The 12,687-nt window shown below is 40.9% G+C and overlaps 1 protein-coding gene across 1 annotated transcript in view; it reads left to right on the top strand.

Annotated features, from left to right (window-relative positions):
* PLCB1 (phospholipase C, beta 1 (phosphoinositide-specific)) overlaps positions 1 to 12,687 on the top strand; it is a 671,021-nt gene that overhangs the window by 627,838 nt on the left and 30,496 nt on the right. The window contains exons 25-26 of the mRNA XM_011941002.1: positions 1,590 to 1,643; positions 6,232 to 6,451. Coding sequence (XP_011796392.1) covers positions 1,590 to 1,643; positions 6,232 to 6,451 — 274 coding nt within the window. The remainder of the gene's footprint in view (positions 1 to 1,589; positions 1,644 to 6,231; positions 6,452 to 12,687) is intronic.

Here is a 12,687-nt window from a genome sequence, read left to right as displayed (position 1 = left end):
ACGGAAAACAGTTTTTAAATGGCACAGAATACATTGCAAAAATAGCCTCCTCTTCCCCTAACGTTAACATCTCATGGGATCATGGGGCAGTCATCAAAACCAGGAAACTAACATTGGCACGATACTCTGACCTGAACTGCACACTTTATTTGGACTCACTTGCTTTCCGCTAATGTCCTTTTACTGTTCGAGATTCCAACGCAGGATCCCACATTGTATTTTATTGTCGTGGTTCTTTCATCTCCTTTAATCTCTGGCAGTCCCGCAGTCTTTCCTGTCTTTCATAACCTTGCTACTTTGGAAGAACTCTGGTCAGTTATTTTGTAGAACGTCCCTCAGTCTGGGTTGGTCCGATGTTTCACCATGATTAGGTTGAGGGCATGCATTTTGACAAGAGCACCACGCAAGTGATACTTGTCCTTCTCAGCGCATCACATCACGGATATACGTTATTGCTGGGCCTCATCACTGATGATGTGGGATCACTTGGTTAAGGTGGTTTCTCCACTGAAAGTTATTTATTTTCCCCTCTTAGATATATTGGGAGAGCTACTTTGAGACTATGCAAATATCTTGTTCTTCCTTAAACTTTTTACTTACTGATTTTGACATTCACCAATGGGTCTTTCCTGTAACAGTTATTACTGCCCAGTGGTCAATATTTGACTTTTATATTTTACTTTATTTTATTTTGGGATAGAGTTTGGCTCTTGTTGCCCAGGCTGGAGTGCAGTGGTGTGATCTTGGCTCACTGCAACCTCTGCCTCCTGGGTTCAAGCGATTCTCCTACCTCAGCCTCCCAAGTAGCTGGGATTACATGCATGCACCACCATGCCTGGCTAATTTTGTATTTTTAGTAGAGATGGGATTTCACCATGTTGGTTAGGCTGGTCTCGAACTCCTGACCTCAGGTGATCCACTGGCCCTGGCCTCCCAACATTTGACTTTTAAAAGGCCACTTGTCATTCCTGATTTTGCCAGAAGGTGGCAATAGCATTGCCTAAACTGAATTTGTTTTGCTTCCAAGTGGATGTCTTTTCTCTCCTTATAAATGGGGCATATAATATCACCCCCCCCCTTTTTTGCTTTTTTTGAGACAGACTTTCACTCACTGTGTCACATAGGCTGGAGTGCAGTGGCATGATCTCAGTCCACTGCAACCTCCACCTCCTGACTTCAAGTGATTCTCCTGCTTCAACCAACCAACTTGCTGGGATTACAACTACCTGCCACCATGCTCTGCTGATTTTTGTATTTTTAGTAGAGAAAGGGTTTTACCATATTGTCCAGGATGGTCTTGAACCCCTGACTTCAAGTGATCCACCTGCCTCGGCCTCCAGAAGTGCCAGGATTACAGGAATGAGCCACTGCACCTGGCCTAATGTTACATTGAATTAGGTTTGTCTCAAAGCTGCAAATGAAGACTTTTTAAGAATAATTTTTATAAAGAATTGTCTCACACAATTTGTCATTTCTCTGAAAAGAGATTTAGATTCAAGGCCCAAATATGTTTGTTTGCTTGTTTGTTTATAGGAAGAATAAAATTTAAAAAGCTGAAGAGGCTATTTATTTTATCTTTTTTATTACAGGTTCTGTAAAGGCACCTGCCAAAACAGAAGATCTTATTCAGAGTGTCTTAACAGGTAAATGCCACCCTTTTCCCCCATGGAATTCAGCAGCTGAGTATTACACAGTGGAAGTATTTAGAGGAGAGGAAATTTCCATTCGTATCTGAAAAATAACGTCATTAATATTTCTTCTTCTAAAAAATCTACAGACATACACTTTTAGTTTAGTCTACGTGATATGATATAATCACAGAGAAGTAACCATACTTTGTAGCTAGAACCCTACTGGCATAAAAATAGTGTAGTTTCACAAGATAGCTATTTCAGCATCAAAGAATAGTTTCATGCTGGAAATGTAACCCAGTGAACAAGAATACCTGTCTTCCCAAATTGCCAACAATAAACTATATTTTAGATATACAGAATATGATCCATTTGTGAGCATAAAATGCACAGTCTTTCAGAACTGTGATACAGTTTGGAATTATTTTATATTTGGTTAGTCACATAAACTAGTGGAACTAAAATTGGTATAAGCTTTGTGCAGCACAATTAGCAGTAGGTAGTGGAATGTTAAAAATGTTTATAATACTCAGCTCAATATACAAGAGAAATGTACACACATGTTCATCAAAAGCAGCACCACTGGTAAGGGCCAAATCTAGAAACGACCCAATGTCCATCAACAGTAAGGTAGGTAAATAAATTGTGATAAATTCCTAGCATAGAACAGGAGGCAGCTGCAGGAATAAATAAACTCAAGTCACACACAACCTGGATAAAACTCAAGCATAATGTTGAGGAGAAAAGCCAGACACAAAAGAGCATGTTCTGTAGGATTCCATATACACTAACTTCAAGGACAAAACTAATTCATGCTATAGAAACCTGGATTTGGATTATACTTGGTGGGAGACAGGAACCAAAAAGGAAGACTTCTGGGATGCTGGCAAAATTCTGATTTTGACCTGAGTGATGGATATTGAAGCACACTGACTTTGGAAAAATTTACAAGGCTTATACATTTATGATTTATGCACTTTGATGTATGTATTTGTATTTCATCAAGAAATGCATAAAAATGTGCATAGAAAAATTACTTGAGGAAAGTATTAAAAGGAAACAAAATATGGTTTGGTTTGGTTTTTGAGACGAAGTCACCCAGGCTGGAGTGCAGTGGCGCAATCTTGGCTGACTGCAACCTACCCCCCTCGGGTTCAAGCGATTCTCCTGCCTCAGCCTCCCAAATAGCTGGGATTACAGGCATGCGCCACCACGCCTGGTGAATTTTGTATTTTTAGTAGAGATGGTGATTTGCCACGTTGGCCAGGCTGGTCTCGAACTCCTGACCTCAGGTGATCCACCCGCCTCAGCCTCCCAAAGTTTTGGGATTACAGGCGTGAGCCACCACACCCCTCCCAACAAAACATGTTTTTAAAAGATTTAGTTCTAGGCTGGGCACGGTGGCTCATGCCTGTAATCCCAGTACTTAGGGAGGCCAAGGAGGTGGATCACCTGAGGTCAGGAGTTCGAGACCAGCCTGACCAACATGGAGAAACCCTCTCTCTACTAAAAAATACAAAATTAGCTGCTGTGGTGGCGTGCACCTATAATCCCAGCTACTCAGGAGACTGAGGCAGGAAATTCGCTTGAACCCAGGAGGTGGAGGTTGCAGTGAGCCAAGATCGTGCCATTGCACTGTAGCCTGGGCAACAAGCATGAAATTCCGTCTCAAAAAAAAAAAAAAAAGATTTAGTTTCATGGGAAACAATACCATATTAATACATACAACAAGAGACAGAAGTGTTCCTAGAACATGATTTTAATGTTATTTAAAAGAATGTAAATGAGTGGACAAAAGGCAATGGTCTGTGCCGATACATTAGCTGTGATTATATCTTGGTGGCTTCTTTATAAATGCTATTTGTGTCTTTATATAAGTGGGCATTACCTTTATATTTAAGAGCATATTCTAATGAACAGCCTCTCATCTACAGACTTTTTAAAAATAATAGTTTATGTGAATTTATTTCTAATCATAGGTAAGAACATCTAGAGCCTTATTTCCAAACTGCCTATAGCTGATGTGCTGTAAACCGCTTTTAAAGAAATAGAATTGCATCTGCCACCAAGAATGCAGCAATTCCTTGGGATTATAAATTCTTAATGTAATAACTTATTATGCAACCATAATGAGTCAATTTGGGCCTGAGGGAAACCATTAAATAAATGTACCTGGTTTTCTCCGTGGCCTCATTCTCAAAAGAAATCGAATGTCAGGAGAATAGACACAGTATAAGAAAAGGAAATATATTTCTATTGCTTAAAGACCTTAACATTTAATAGCATCAATTATTATTCTAGTTCCAACGTTTATTCACTAGACATCTTATTTTCTATTCAGGTCTCTTGTTACTCACAGCATATATTATTTCTGAATCAGTTGATAGTTTTAAATATTTACGGTGACATTTTTTGTTCCCAGAAGCAGGACATTCAATTCAAAGCATGGAAACATGAACTATGACTTGATCTAGGTCCATATAAATGATAATTCACCGAAGTTAAGATACCACCAGTTGTAAAGCATTCTATGCTCACGTTTTGCTAAAAAAGGAAAGCACTGACCCACTGTAATACCCCACCAACCATAAGATGCATCTTGATTTCAGAAACGTTACCATATTTTTTAAATGCACATTCTAGAGTTGATTGAATATATCAGTAAAATACAGATTTGTTTTGTTTTGTTTTGTTTTGAGACAGAGCCTCACTCTGTCGCCCAGGCTGGAGTGCAATTGTGTGATCTCAGCTCATTGCAACCTCTGTCTCCTGGGTTCAAGTGATTCTCCTGAGTAGCTGGGATTACAGGCGCCTGCCACCACGCCTGACTAATTTGTGCATTTTTATTTTTTCATGTATTTATTTATTTATTTAGAGACAGAGTCTCACTCTGCCGCCCAGGCTGGAGTGCAGTGGTACAATCTTGGCTTACTGCAACCTCTGCTTCCCAGGTTCAAGCGATTCTCCTGCCTCAGCCTTTCGGAGTAGCTGGGATTATAGGCGTGTGCCCCCATGCCCAGCTAATTTTTGTGTTTTTAGTAGAGACAGGAGTTTTGCCATGTTGGTCGGGCTGGTCTCAAACTCCTGACCTCAGATGATTCACCCACCTTGGCGTCCCAAATTGTTGGGATTACAGGCGTGAGCCACCGCACCTGGCCTAATTTTTGTATTTTTAGTAGAGACAGGGTTTCACCATGTTGGCCAGGGTAGTCTCGAATTCCTGACCTCAGGTGATCTACCTGCCTGGGCCTCCCAAAGTGCTGGGAGTACAGGTATGAGCCACTGCGCCCAGCCCAGAATGTTTTAAGGTCAGGCCCTATCACTTTAAAAGTTTTCTCAGCGTGGGATAAAAAAAGCAGCCAGGCATGGTGACTCATGCCTGGAAATCCCAGCACTTTGGGAAGCCAAGAAGGGCGGATCACTTGAGGCTGGGAGTTTGAGACCAGGCTGGCCAACATGGCAAAACCCCATCTCTACAAAAAATAGAAAATAATTAGCCAGGCGTGTTGGTGCATGCTTGTAATCCCAGTTACCTGGGAGGCTGAGACGTGAGAATCACTTGAACCCGGGAGGTGAAGGTTGCAGTGAGCTGAGATCGTGCCACTGCACTCCAGCCTGCGCAGCAGAGCAAGACTGTCTCAAAAAAGAAAATAATAATAAAACAATATAGTAATGTGGCCTGCTAGTAAGCCTCTGGTGACTTTGTGCAAATTATAAGAGACCTTCCCTCAGACACTTTACTGCTATATGCTTTTATGATAAATGTACAAATTTATGATGTTTATACTGTAAATGGTACCTTTAGAAATGGTGCTGTAGAACCTGCACAGTTATTTTCTAAGCCTCCACAGGCACAGTGTCAGAAACTGGGTTAAATACTTTCTGTGAGTTCTTTTATTTCATCATCTTAACAACCCTATAAAGTTATAGAAGTATTATAATCCTTCTAGCAATGCTGTTGGTGCCCTGCCCAGATTCCTTGTACAGCTGGTGCACCCGTCTCCTGGCTGGTGGTGAGGGTTGGCTGCTAACAGCTCATAACTTCTCCTTCTCTGCAAAATTGCCCTCAACCAAAAGGAAGCCCCCTCTCCAGATGGTTATGCCTTCCTGCACTGAATGTCCCAAACATGCAAGAACCTCGCCTTCTTACCTCAAGATGAAACCAGCTCAGTGGTACAACTCACACTCCAGCGCTCCCCCATGGGATCAGGCAGAGACCAGACTCCATCCTTCTGAGACCACACCCTTGCTCAGCTCCTTCCCCAGCCCTGTCTGCTTCCCTGGCTCCCCTACTCTGAGAGTCCCTCAGTAAAGCATGTGCACCTGAATCCCCATCTCGCATTCTGCTTCTAGGGAACCCAAACTAAAAATATATATATTCAAATGAAGCAATCGGGTCTCTGAGAAGTTTAATAACATAGTCTCAAAGTTAGCAAGTGATAGAGTCAGACTGGAACCCAGATAGAGCTGACATCAAGCTTCGCTCTTAAACTCCAGCTGGGGAAGATCAAACATTTCCTCCTAAGAAGGTGGCCGCTCCTCTTTCCATCTGGACGTTGAGCCCTCCCATTCCCTTAGCTTTCATATTCATTTGTTGCAGAAGTGGAAGCACAGACCATCGAAGAGCTAAAGCAACAGAAATCGTTTGTGAAACTTCAAAAGAAGCACTACAAAGAAATGAAAGACCTGGTTAAGAGACACCACAAGAAAACCACTGACCTTATCAAAGAACACACTACCAAGTATAATGAAATTCAGAATGACTACTTGAGAAGGAGAGCAGCTTTGGAAAAGTCCGCCAAAAAGGACAGTAAGAAAAAGTAAGTTCAACAAATATTTTTAGTTTGTTTCATAGCATGAAGAGTCGTTAACATGGGTTTTTAATGTTTTATATCATGTTTTTGGATCTGTACCATGACAAGAATGCCACCTAACCTCCTCCGTTCTCCACAGCTTTTGAGGTACCTTAGCCCAAATTTACTTGTGGATTGAATTTTTTTATTTGACCAAATTCTGAGAGTAAAAATGCAGGAAGTCCTCCCGTGAGTCTAGCCTGTGATCCCAATTCCAATGAACTAACTACCTGTATTACAGCTGCCATGAGTATGAGATTTTTGCCTTGGGTACCTAGAACCTATTTGGAGAGGCAGCTGTTTTTTTTTTTTTGGAGACAGAGTCTTGCCCTGCCACCCAGACTGGAGTGCAGTGACATCATCTCGGCTCACTGCAACTTCTGCCTCCAGAATTTAAGTGATTCTTGTGCCTCAGCCTTCCACGAAGCTGGGATTACGCCACCACACCTGGCTAATTTTTGTATTTTTAGTGGAGATGGGGTTTCACCAGGTTGCCCAGCTGGTCTTGAACTCCTGGCCTCAAGTGATCTGCCTGCCTCGGCCTCCCAAAGTGCTGGGATTACAGACATGAGCCACCACACCAGGCCACAACTGGTCTTATAGAAAAGAGAAGCTGACTATCCTTTGCTACCCTATCTGAAATGTATAATGCCTTACACAGGTGACTCTTATGTTTGGGCCTGGGTTCCCACAGCCCCGTGTACCCAAACCTTGATGATGAGAAGCATCTCTCGCATATTCACTCAATTAATATTTATTGAGTGGCTACTGTGCCCTGGGGACACAGCAATAAACATGACCTACCCAATCATCTCAAATAGCTAACATGGTAATGTGGGCAACGTAAACAATAAACAACAAACACACAGCATCTTCTCGGGCTGTGATGAGGACTATTAAGGAAAGAAATAAACAGGACCATGGGATAGAGAATGACTAGAGATGGGCGATCACTTCTGACATGTTGATCTGCAATAAGGTGGCACAGAAAGAATAAGGCCTGGTCAGCTATGCAAAGAACTAGGAAGACTTATTCCAGGCTGAGGAAACAGCAAGTGCAAAGGCCCTCAGGCAGGAAAAACAATGAGCTTGTTCCAGGAACAGTAAAGCTGGCAAAGTGGGTGAAACATAGTAAACCATGAGAGGAGTGAAACAGGATGAGATGAGAGAAACAGGAAGGAATCCCACTGCTAGGTTCTTTAGAGCTGGAGCAAGCGACAGTTCAAAATGTATTGAATGTGCAATAAGATGCTACTGAAGAAATAAATTAATATGGTGAAATTTGAGAGTCTCAGAGAAATGAGTCTAGTTGTTGTGTGGAAGAGGGACCCTCAAGCTGTGCATCTCAAATGGACATGAGTCACCAGGATCTTGTTGGGTGCAGGTTCTGACTCCATGTCTGAACTGGGGGCTGAGCAGCACCAGGTGATGCTGATTCTGCAGTTCCATGGATAACACTCTGAGTAGTGAGGATCAAGGGCTCAGAGTGAAAGCGGGAGACCAGTTAGGAAACCTTTTCATGAGTCCAGCTGAGTAATGATGGTGGTTTGGTCTAGGATGAAGGTGGTAGACATGGAGAGAAGGGGATGAATTCTTGATTTGTTTTTTAAAAAAGCGTAAGGTATGGGGTCAGAGGCCTGAAGAGAGTAGCCTGCTTGTATGTCTCTGCAATTCCCAGGTGTCCTTTAGAGAATGAAAGTCATGCTGTTACCCACACCAAATGTGTTCATGACACTCGATTATCTAGACTAGATCAGTGCATCTCAAATTTCAGTGTGCATATTTGCTAAACACAGACCCTTGGGCCTGACCCTAGAGTTTCTGCCTCAGGGGCCTCCTTCCGTAGGGACTGAGCTTCTGAGCTTCTAACGAGCTCCTAAGGTTTGCTGATGCTGTTGGTCCACAGACTTTCCACTGATGTGCCCTGGTCTATAATCGTTCAGGACTATCCTAGAAATTGAAGCATGGCTGAAAGGCCTTCTTTGGTCTAATCCCTGCCTCCCTTCCCACCTGCCATCTCCCAGCACTTCACACAAAAACCTGTGCCTTCTGCTTAGTTCCCACCATGACAACATAGGGCAGTTGGGATTCTCTGGGCTCAGGGCCCTTCTTCAATTGCAAGACTCTTGTGTGAACAATGCAGGTGCTGCCTCTAAACTCCAACAGAGACCTGCTTCCAAACGTGAGGATGCCATGTAGATTTCAGAGTGTCACGTGCTCTCAGAACCCCACATGTGGACTGCTCATCATAGCTTATCACGGGACTTTGTGGACACAGGGTCTGGTGGACCACAGGGGATTTCCTCTCTTATACCCTGTCAAGGACTGTTCTCAGTCCTGGAATAGCATTTCATTGAGTGTCGATGAAGTGCTGGGCGTATGTGTCATATCAGTTTCCTAGGGTTGCTGTAAAAAGTACAGCAAACGGGATGGCTTAAAACAATAAAAATGTATTTTCTCACAGTTTTGGAGGCTAGGAATTCAAAAATCAAGGTGTCGGCTGGACATGGTGGCTCATGCCTGTAATCCCAGCATTTTGGGAGGCTAAGGTGGGAAGATAACTTGAGGCCAGGAGTTTGAGACCAGCCTGGGCAACATGGTGAAACCCCGTCTCTACTAAAAATACAAAACTTAGCCAGGCATGGTGGCGCGCACCTGTAATCCCAGCTACTCAGCAGACAGAAATAGGAGGATTGCTTGAACCGGGAGACAGAGGTTGCAGTGAGCCGAGATGATGCCATTGCACTCCAGCCTGGGCAACAGAGAAGGACTCTGTCTCAAGACAAAAGAAAACAAAGCAAAACAAAACAAAGCAAAAAAACAAAATCAAGGTGTCAGTGGACTATGCGATCTCTGAAAAGTCTAGGGGAAGAATCTTTTTTTGTTTGTTTGTTTCTTCTAACTTCTGGTGGTTGTTGGCAATCTTTGGCATTCCTTGGCTGACAGACACATCACTCCAGTCTGTACCTCCATTATCACATGAGTTCTCTGCGTAGGTGTGTCTTGGTGCAAATTCCCCTCTTCTAATGACAGACACCAGGCATTAGATTCAGGTCCACCCTAATCCACTATGACCTCATTCTATTACATTTGCAACAACCTCTTTCCAAATTAGATCACAGACTGAGAGGTTCTGGGCAGAACCTGAAGTTTACAGGGATGTTATTTAACCCAGTACATGTGCTAACCACTTCTATGTACTATTCCATATATTGCCCACAGCAGCACTGTGAAGTAGGTACAGGCATCGCCCACATTGGATAAGAGAGGACCTAAAACTCAGTAAGGCCAAGTCCTGGCCACGGGCACATGCAACACAAAAGGCTGTAGTGACAGTGAGGTCATGGCATGTTGCCCTCTGAGATACTACTTGTGTCCGATGACATAGCAGATCTGGAATCTGCATCTCTGTAGACCAGTGACTGCTTCTGGTCCCTATACTTATAATCTTCTATCTCTACACAATAAAACAAACAGATGCATGAAATAACTATGTCCAAATAAATTCCCTCATTAACTATCCCAAATGTTATGAGATTTCTCTTCTAAATTTAGATTCCTGAAATTTCTTTGAACATCTTTTACAGCTGTATAGTATGAACTTCTTGACAAGAAATGTTTTGCAGCATGAAGTTCCCTAATCAACAGTGTTAATTTTTACATAAAAATATTTTCTTCAAAGTTGAATAATTAGGGAAATGGAAGTAAATGCAGTGACTTTACATTTTGTTATCTTTTTAGGGCACAGACAGTTCTTGTCTTCCTCAGGGCTTATTTAGCTGTCAAGAATAGTTTTAATTTCAGTTATTAAGCACTAACAGCATTGTGTAAGACATTGTTCTAAAGTCTTTTTAAACATCAACTCATAACATTTTAAAAATAAAATTTTAAAATAATATTTATGTTTAAAATAAAATGTTATTTGTGGTTTTAATAAAGGTGTATCATTTAGAAGATTTCTAACTTTAAAAAGCAAAAGAATCCCTTAGTTCCATTTCTATATATATATATATAATGAATTGTAGCATCAAGAGAAGTTAAGAAAAGCCTTTTAAGTTGAAATTATTACTCCACTTAATTTTCTATACTATAGTATATAAATTACTTTTATCAGATAGCCCATTTTTCATATGTTGGCTAACCAATGGACAATGTATTGCCAAAGATAATCCAATGATCTTCACAGCTCTAGGAAATTTTATGTAGAATTAGTTGTATATTTACTCAAAACTTTTTTGGAATCGTTGTCATCAGCTTTCTCAGTAAAGATTATCTCAAAAGCTTGACTGATAATAATTGCCACTGAGAAATATAATTTCATTCGTTACCTGAAAACTTTATAAATTACCCTGAAACTGTGTAAGCATGTAAGTGACCTGTCAATAAGCAAAGTATAAGACAAACTATTACATCCTTCCTTTACTGAATAATCTTCTTTTGATGCCAAGTCATAGAGATAAGATGCATTTTTTAGATTTATATTGTGACATATGATTTAACACATGCTTAAATTGAAAGCACTATCAAAACCTAATCCTTGGGCTTTAAAAAGTAATAAAATCATCATTTCTTAAGGCTGGAGCAGCCTTAAGGGCCACCTAGGTGATATTTGTCACTTGTTCAAGGAGGAAGCTGAAAGCTAACGGTATTACCATTTACCTGTAGTTACATAGCCAGTTCAAGCAAAGCTTGGCCTAAAACTTCTCCTGAGTTTCTACTTTAGTCATATGTACTATGAACCACGAAAATCTGAGACAGTTAATTTAGCAAGTTTATTTAGTAAGTTCATTTTTCCAAGGTTCAGGACGTGTGCCTGTGACACAGCCTCAGGAGGTCCAGACGACATGTACCCAAGGTAGTCAGAGCAGTTTGGTTTTATACATTCTAGGGAGATGTGAGACGTCACTCAACCTATGCAAGGTGAACGCTGGTTCTATCTGGAAAGGCGGGACAACTCAAAGCAAAGGCAGGAAGACGGAAGCCAGGAGGGGATTTCCAGGTCATAGGTAGATAAGAGACAAATGGTTGCATTCTTTTGAAGTTTCCAATTAGCCTCTTCAAAGGAGACCATCAGATATGCATTTATCTCAGTGAGCAGAGGAGTGACTTTGAGTAGAATGGGAGGCAGTTTGGCCCTAAGCCATTCCCAGCTTGACTTTTCCATTTAGCTTAGTGATTTGGGGCCACAAGATTTATTTTCCTTTCACTGTACGTATTTGTTTATTCATTTTTGTATATACTTATAAGTCATATCCTGCAAACTTCCAGTAGAATATTGAAGTAACATCATAGAAGATTTGTATGTAAAAATCCCATGAAAATAGAAAGAGAAACCGCACACAGGCATAGACTGAGCTTTGGACAAATTATCTAGACCTGCTGCCCAATATGGGAGCCACTAGCTATAGGTGGCTCTCGAGTCCTTGAAATGTTGCTTGTGAGATGTGTTATAACTATAAAATACACACCAGATATCTAAGACTTCACTTTTTTAAAAAAGAATGTAAAATATCTAAAATATATCTGTTGATTTTATTTTAATTGCATGTTGAAATGATATTTTGGGCATATTAAGTTAAATAAAATATATTATTAAAATTAATTTCATTCATTTCTTTTTGCTTTTTGAAGTGACTACTAAAAGTTGGAAATTACGTCTATGAAAGGAATCACATATGTAGTTCTCTTTCTCTTTCTACCAGACAGCACCAACCATTTAATGTCATCTCTGTCCTTGAACACTGAATTCAGTTCTTGGCTTCTGAGAAAAGGAATATGGGTTTGATAATTCTCCTTATCTGATTAAAGGAAACTTGCTGACTCTTCCAAGAGAGACAAGCATTTTCCTAGTATTAAATTGCCACAGACTGAATTTCATGGATCTTATACAACCAGCAGAGGGGATAATGCCTTCAACTTTGTTTTTATAGAAGATGCAGAGATGTTGTTCACTTGTTTTTTTTTTGTATTGTCCCTCAAAACAAAACGAAACCAAAAAATCCCTTAGTACATAGTATCTAAAGATATGTCATAAGGAGCTTTTCTTCAAGTGGCAAAGCCAGTGGGTCTGATTATGTCTATCTGTCTTCCATCTCTCTTGATACGCAATAAAATCCTGAAAACACCTCAGATAAATGAATGGAAGGACATTACATCCATTGAAGTTATTTCTTTCCTTCCTTATTTCCTTCCTTCCTTCCTTT

The sequence above is a fragment of the Colobus angolensis genome, unplaced genomic scaffold (genome assembly GCF_000951035.1).
Source record: "Colobus angolensis palliatus isolate OR3802 unplaced genomic scaffold, Cang.pa_1.0 Scaffold197, whole genome shotgun sequence".
Lineage (NCBI taxonomy): Eukaryota > Metazoa > Chordata > Mammalia > Primates > Cercopithecidae > Colobus > Colobus angolensis.
The sequence above is the reverse complement of the archived record's forward strand: the minus strand, read 5'-3'. Positions and strand labels throughout refer to the sequence as shown.